This window comes from Siphateles boraxobius, unplaced genomic scaffold (assembly GCF_051911475.1).
Source record: "Siphateles boraxobius isolate OS27281-9 unplaced genomic scaffold, OSU_SipBor_1 53, whole genome shotgun sequence".
NCBI lineage: Eukaryota > Metazoa > Chordata > Actinopteri > Cypriniformes > Leuciscidae > Siphateles > Siphateles boraxobius.
In genome coordinates, this window is record NW_027509175.1 from 5236981 (window position 1) to 5244681 (window position 7701).

The 7701-nt window shown below is 43.2% G+C and overlaps 1 protein-coding gene across 4 annotated transcripts; it reads left to right on the plus strand.

Moving 5' to 3' along the window:
* Positions 1-406: 406 nt before the first annotated feature.
* Positions 407-7384, plus strand: pcdh18a (protocadherin 18a). 4 transcript variants are annotated; one of them, XM_077205089.1, is made up of 4 exons: positions 407-3349; positions 3606-3694; positions 4502-4671; positions 6091-7384. In XM_077205089.1, the coding sequence occupies exons 1-4, from the start codon at positions 860-862 to the stop codon at positions 6747-6749; spliced, it is 3408 nt and encodes a 1135-aa protein (XP_077061204.1). In that variant the 5' UTR covers positions 407-859; the 3' UTR covers positions 6750-7384. The 4 variants fall into 4 exon arrangements, with proteins under 4 accessions (XP_077061204.1, XP_077061206.1, XP_077061207.1 ...); XM_077205091.1 differs by having other exon boundaries at positions 415-3349; positions 3639-3694; XM_077205092.1 differs by having other exon boundaries at positions 430-3349; positions 3639-3694; positions 6094-7384.
* The last annotated feature ends 317 nt before the right edge of the window (positions 7385-7701 follow it).

Sequence of the window (7701 nt, forward strand, 5' to 3'; positions counted from 1 at the left end):
ACACACTCCTCTGAAGAGCGTTTATGAAACTTATAGATAGGCTACCATTAGTATTTTTGGAGTTCTTGGGGGAATTTATGCGTTTCACCTTGCAAGTTCCTCTCTTTTTATAGATGCATTTATAGGTTGTCATATATATAGGTCATATTATAAATGCATGTTTTCTGTAACTACACAAATTCACCAAACAAACATTCTACTTAATCTAAGATAGAGGTAAACAATAAGTGAATAAATTGTATTGGCATTCATCCAGAGGGATAGTTCAGCTCGAGTTATTCTTAAATTCTGCTCTCTCATCCTTTGTTGAAGCGCGTTCAGGAGAGGGAGAGAGAGGGGGAGAGAGACCCTAAAGGGCGGAGTTATCCACTTCCTTTCTCCCCTTCATTTAATTGGGATCTATAGTGGCTCTGTGTTGAATGGTCAGTCGCAGAGAGAAGGGGCAGCCCTTGATTTAAGAGAAGCGTTTTGTCTGAAGCCGTGGCTCTAACGGAGGCTTTTTTATTTTGGGTTAGTCAGTCAAAGAGTGTCTTCAGACAGCGGGAGACAGATACGCGCGCACACAGGCTCTCCAGGCGGAGGTTGCGCTTCCAGTCTCTTGATACGCGCAACAGATTTCTCCTTAGTGACAGAGGGATATGCGCTTTTGGTTTTAATGTCATTGCTTGTTTTATACTCCTGCACTCTGCTTATATGTCAAGACTTATTTTTTAACGTCGGAACCCTTTAAGAAGACGTTTTCTTTCGCATGTGAAGATGTTTTTTAGACCTTAATAACACATGTGAAGGATTGAGCCAGCACAACAAAGCAAGCGACAATCATTCTGAGAGTTTATTTCTGTGCCTGTCGGGACCCAACATGGATACCAGCAAGGGCACAGTGTTCTGTGTCACTTTATTCAAACTTGCTGTGCTCGTAACATTGGCACAACACGTCTCGGCTAAAACTCTGAAATACCAAGTTTTCGAAGAGCAGAAGGTGGGTACAGTAATCGCCAGACTTCGCGAAGATGTCGCTGATGTTTTGTCAAAACTTCCGAGCTCGATTCCGTTACGCTTCAGAGCCATGCAGCGCGGCAGCGCGGCTCTTCTCTCCGTGCGCGACCAGGATGGAGAGATCAGCATCAGGACCAAAATAGACCGCGAGAAACTGTGCGAAAAGAATCTTAACTGCACTATCGAATTTGACGTCCTCACCCTCCCCACGGAGCACCTACAGCTGTTCCACATCGAAGTGGAGATTTTGGACATTAATGATAATGCGCCACAGTTCGCGCGCCCCGTCATTCCCATAGAGATCTCCGAAACTGCCGTCGTGGGGACGCGCATTCCCCTTGACAGCGCCACCGATCCAGACGTCGCGGAGAACTCTCTGAACACATACTCTCTGACCCCATCTGACTTCTTTAAGATTGATATTCTAACTAGAACCGATGGCGCCAAGTACGCGGAGCTCGTTGTGATTAAAGAGCTGGATAGAGAGGTGCGAGCGAGTTATGAACTCCAGCTCACCGCCTCAGACAGGGGCGTTCCCCCAAAATTTGGAACGACGCTCCTGAAAATCAGCATAGCTGACTCGAACGACAACGATCCGGTATTTGAGAAGCCATCTTATGTGATCAATTTGCTTGAAAATTCCCCTTTAGGCAGTTTGCTTATTGATTTGAATGCCACTGACCCAGATGAAGGGACCAACGGGAAAATCGTATATTCTTTTAGTAGTCACGTGTCACCTAAAATTTTAGAGACCTTTAAAATTAATTCTGATGACGGTCATTTGACACTTATGAGGAAAGTTGACTATGAAAGCACAAATTCGTTTGACATAGATGTTCAAGCTCAAGACATGGGACCCAACTCAATGCCAGCACACTGTAAAGTCATAATCAAAGTGGTGGACGTAAATGACAACAAACCTGACATTAGTATTAATTTAATGTCCACTGGAAACGAGGAGATAGCTTATATATCAGAGACGGCTCCTGTAGATTCATTTGTTGCTCTGGTGAGGGTAGATGACCTGGACTCTGGATTGAATGGAGAGGTGGAGTGCCGTCTCCACGGCCAGGGTCATTTCAGGCTGCAGAAGACATATGAGAAGAACTACATGATTGTTACAAATGTCACTCTGGACAGAGAGAAGAGGTCAGAGTTCAGCTTGACCGTTATAGGCGAAGATAAAGGCTCTCCAAGTTTATCTACCATCAAACGCTTCACTGTGCAGGTCCAGGATGAGAACGACAATGCGCCGAGGTTTGAGAAGAGCAGATATGAGATTTCCAAGGCAGAAAACAACTCACCAGGAGCTTATTTATCATCTGTGAAGGCCTCAGATCCAGACATGGGCCTGAATGGACAAGTGAGCTACTCTATACTTGAAAGTATGATCCATGGGAGCTCCATCTCCACTTATGTCACCATTGACCCCTCTAACGGAGACATTTATGCTCTGCGTACTTTTGATCGTGAAGACGTAAGTCAGATCTCATTCTTAGTCCAGGCCCGGGATTCTGGTAGTCTTTCGCTGCGTAGTAACGTGACCGTTGTGTTGACCGTTTTGGATGAGAATGACAACAGACCGGTCATCATGATGCCTCAGCTGTGGAACCACACGGCTGATGTTCCGGTATCCAAATACGCCGAGGTCGGTGACATTGTAACTGTCGTCCGTGCAATAGACCGTGATGCTGGCACCAACGGTGACCTTTCATGTTCTGTCGTAGGAGGAAACGAGGCAGGTTACTTCACCATGGATGCTAAAACATGCGAAATTCGGACCAATGTCAGCATGCAGGACATTCCACAGGATCACGTGGAGCTGACCATCCTGGTGCAGGACCATGGTGCCCAACCCCTTAGTGCGAGAGCCCTACTGAGGCTTTCACTTTATGAAAACATTGAGAACCACATGAACCCCCATCTAACAGGTGAAGGAACTGGAGATGGCCCTCTAGACGTGTCAATGAAAATCATCATCTCCCTTGGGGCGATATGTGCTGTTCTACTTCTCATCATGGTGGCCTTTGCCCTTCGCTGCACACGTGAAAAGAAGGACACTCGCTCATACAACTGCAGGGTGGCTGAGTCTACTTACCAACAGCACCCTAAAAAACCCTCACGGCAGATCCATAAGGGTGACATCACTCTGATGCCAACTGTCAACGGGACCCTCCCGATCCGGGCGCACCATCACTCGCCAACCTCCTCGCCCGGACCAGAACGGGCTCATATGGGCAGCCGACAGAGCCAACACAGCCGCCATTCGCTAAACAGCTTGGTCACTATTTCCTCCAATCACATCCCTGAGAACTTCGCCCTGGAACTTACACATGCCACGCCCCCTGTGGAGGTAAAAGCAAGTCCTTGAATGCCAATTGAAACAGTGTAATTGATGCTTATCTTCATAAAGAGCTTGTGAAATCTCTGTCCATCTGTTTATACTCAGCTTTTCATTCACCTTTGTAAACATAACATTCACGTCATTGTGTGTTGTTCTCGCACTAACACTTTTCATTTTGTTCATTCATGTGTGTGTGTGTGTGTGTGAACGAGTGTCGTGTTCCATCAGTATTTATTTTTATTTATGTCATCTGTTTTTGCTATAGCAAGTCTCACAGCTCCTCTCAATACTCCATCAGGGTCAGTATCAGCCGCGGCCCAGCTTCAGAGGGAACAAATACTCTCGCAGCTACAGGTAAACTTACAAACAAACAAACAAATACTAGCTGCAAGCTCCAACTCCTTATATGGACATGATGTGCTCTAAATAGTATGGTAGAGTAAATGGGTATTTATACTCAACCTGTTGTGTGCTGCTGGTTCGATCGGATTGGAAGATAGGTATTCTAAAATGTTTGTGGTAGAATAGGACAGAACTTCCCTGTTGCCGTGGTCACCCACGTTCGCAGATCCTGATTGGACTGCTCCTCACATGAGGTCATAGCTTGCTTTCTGTGCCTTTTTTCTTTACTCTCATCTGCGTTTTGTTCTTGGATCATGTCATTTTATCTCATGCATATTGTTAAAACCATTGTTCCATACAAGGATGCATTTAAATGTTACGTTGATGATTTAAAAACACTAGCTTTAGATAGTTTTAAATTTTTTGTCATGCACGCCTCTGCTGATGTGATTTGGTGTGAGATAAATGCATGGTGCTAAAGAGGCATCACTGAATAGATCTGTTTAAATGATGGTTAAATAAAGATTATAGTCTGAACAAAGGTACAATGATGGGTGTGGCATGTGCTTGCCTGCTTTGTATATGCATGTTCATAGACTGTATGCAATGCATAGAGATGATTTCAGTTGACTTTATATAATTAAACATGTAATGCCATTCTGAATGTGTTACATGTTTGATTTCTCTTACAAATCACTTTTAAATGGGGTAATTGAGTTTAATGATTGATTTAATTCGAATTTTGCAAATAGTATTTCATACAGTATACTCCAGAACATCATGATCAACCTGTAACTGTTTGTGTGAATATGTGTGCAGGTACGCCCTCCAGGACATGGATAAGTTCAGTCTGAAAGATAGTGGGCGTGGCGACAGTGATGCGGGCGACAGCGACTGCGAGATGGGCCGCGATTCGCCCATTGACCGGTTGCTAGGCGACGGCTTCGGAGACCTCTTCCACAGCGATGGACACCATCGTCTCCACCCAGGTGAGAAATTAAGTCTGATTGGTCTCTCATGTGGTTTCTCACCTTTTATCACCCTGAGTTATGACATTCATCAGCTTGATTATATCGAGCACATTGCATTTATGTTCCAGTCTACCGTGACTTACTTTTATTACGTTGTAAACAGGTGCAGGAATAAATTAAATGACCCGTGCTGTGCTTTAACACTCAGTATGCAGGAGAAAATTAAGGGAAAAGCCTATGAATTATGTGGTTCTTGGTTGAAATCATGTTTTTGTAACCACTACCTTTTGCAGTGTCAATCTGTTTTATCGGTAGCTTAAGACAGTGTATGTGCATGTGCGTGTGTGGAGGCGTGGACTGGAGTGTTATTTCCCTGTATTCATTCTCTCCTCTGAGTGACAGCCCTATGCTTTCAAAATCTGAACTAAGGAAAATTCACCGTAATTGCTTTCACAATGCAGTTAAACCCCCCTCCCGCACACACACACACTCTCTTTTCTACCCAGAGGGCCGCTATTTCAGCCCTGCTCTTCCTCTTTTATAGAGAGAAATAAGCAACCTGTGTGCATCTATTAGAGTTCCACCCTTTCCTCACCAAAGTAGTTTATTGTAATTTTTGCTCAGTTGATATTTTTCTCCATCCCAATTCCAGTTTGTCCTCTTCGTTTTTCCCCCTTGCTGCTTTGTCTCTAATATTCAAATTCAGTCATATCTGATTTGTGTGAGGGAGCACTGCGAAAGTAATGAATAATAATCCAGCTTAACAAAGGATGTCAGCCTCTACAAGAGAAACTGGAATGGAAGAATGACAAACTCTCAATCTCCTCTGCTTCTCAAGCTCCCTCCTCAACCCGCCCGCCTGCCTCCGATATCTATTCTCTAACTTCCTAACCTTATCATCCCTCTTCGTTTAACCATTCTTTTTCATCCCTTTGTTTTCCTCACTTTCCTTTCTGCCATTTTTCACATGCCCAGAGGAAATTTCATTGCTCAGAGGTTGCTCTTTCATAGCACAGGAGATTTATTTTCATTTAAGTACAGAATCAACTTTGTCTCAGATGTTTCTTCTAAAATATCTATTAATTTAAATAGATGCAAATTAGACAGTGGTATTAAAAATATAGTTTAAAAATGAATGGTTTCACAGGCACGGCTTAGACTAAACCAGGATTAGGTCTTAGTTCAATGACAACATTTAAGTAGCTTTTATAAACGTTCCATAGAAGAAGAAGAAAAAACATTACTGTTGTGCATCTTGAGACAAACCAATGACACTGACATATTTTAAGATATTTGCTTTCAGTTAAAACATGCATTTTAGTCTGGGACTAGGCTTAAGTCTGGTCTGTGAAACTGGGGGATAATGTTTAAAATCCAAGTTTGATTGATTTAGCTTCTAAAAACCAACTGAGAAATGTATCTCTGTCTTTCTCTCAGCAGTCATGAAATTGTGTACGGAGGAGTGCCGTGTGTTGGGTCACTCTGACCAGTGCTGGATGCCATCTCAGGCGTCCTCGGATTACCGTGTGAACATGTACATCCCTGGAGAAGAGAGCAGGCCTCAGGTCCTCGAAGAGGACCAGCAGTCAGTCGACTCAGCTAAGAAGAGCTTTTCTACCTTTGGAAAGGACAACGATGAGGAATGCAGCAGCTCGCTGCTGTCAGAAATGAACAATGTCTTCCAACGTCTCCTGCCGACTTCTTACACTGAGGTCAGAGAGATCGAAGAATGTGCCGGCCTGCCCCCTTCCTCCATTGGCATGGAGATTAGAAAGGGCTTCCTGCCAGGTAAAGCGTCATCTAGTGGTCCCTCTTACCCACAGGGTGTTGCCGTGTGGGCGGCCAATACTCACTTTCAGAATCCCGGTGTTGCCCTGAATAGCGGACATGGCTCAACCAATCATTCGGCATCGCAAGCACATTTAAAATGGCTGCCGGCGATGGAGGAGATTCCAGAGAACTACGAAGAGGACGACTTAGAGAGCGTGCTCAGCCAGCGGCAGGGAAAACGCAACGACACGAGACACGAAGTTGTCGACGCTAGTGAACTGGTTGCCGAAATCAACAAACTGCTTCAGGACGTACGCCAGAGCTAAGCAACAATCTGTTAAAGAACATTTCCCTATCTCATTCTTTTTCGTTCGCTCTATTTTCGTAGAGTGAACTAATCATTTAAAGGAGGAGAAAGGGAGAGATTTCAGCGCTGTAGCCTTGATTGAGTCGCATGTGGAAGCTTTTCGGTTAATATTGTTTACTTGGTATGACTTTTTCGTCCTTTTTTGTACAAAAGTGAACACAATGTGACTGTAAATGCCTTTTAGGTTTTTTTACTCTGTATTTATATAAGTGTATATATGTGTTTGTACAGAAAGCAATTTAAATGTCTATTTTTATACAGTATTTCACTGCATGTAGCCTACCTAAAATTAAACCAAGATATGTTTGTATATTTGCAAATGTATGCGTGTGTGTGTGTGTGTGTGTGTGTGTGCGTAAGAATGTTTTAATCGATACAGATTTCACATTGTATACAAACTATTGTTGGTGGTCTGATTGTCTGGTATCATTATTGTGAACACCAAAATACTTTGACTAGAATGGTTCTCTTTCCATGGTTTATCCATGAGTGACTGTGAAATGTTTTTTTGGGACCTTATAAGTATTTTTTTCTTTGTCAGCAGACCTTACTGTTACAATTTTACAATAATGTTACATTAAAAAAAATTGGAAATATCTCTTTTACGCTGTCTGTTTTTCCTTCATTATTTATTCTGTAGTAAATCTTAGATGTCTTAGATTATGTTTACCCTTTGGCAAATCCGCATTCGTTAGCTTTCATTATGAAAGCATCTGTTACTGCTAGCCTTGGAACTTGTTGGGAATGAACCAGGCAGAATCGATCAACTCCCTACAGTCTAACCAGTGATTCTTATAACAAACATGCATCTCTTTTCATGGACCTCTGTCACAGCTGCTTTTACTAAGAGCTCCCCCTTTTGAGCAGAGCGGGTATTGCAGTCACAAAACATAAAATAAAAATGTTTTAAG

What these genes read in the sequence shown, in the direction of transcription:
- pcdh18a (XM_077205089.1), top strand. Translation starts at nt 860, where the DNA reads ATGGATACCAGCAAGGGCACAGTGTTCTGTGTCACTTTATTCAAACTT. An exon ending in ATGCCACGCCCCCTGTGGAG is followed by an intron (nt 3,350 to 3,605) that starts GTAAAAGCAAGT and finishes TTTTTGCTATAG; the next exon opens with CAAGTCTCACAGCTCCTCTC. An exon ending in AAATACTCTCGCAGCTACAG is followed by an intron (nt 3,695 to 4,501) that starts GTAAACTTACAA and finishes ATATGTGTGCAG; the next exon opens with GTACGCCCTCCAGGACATGG.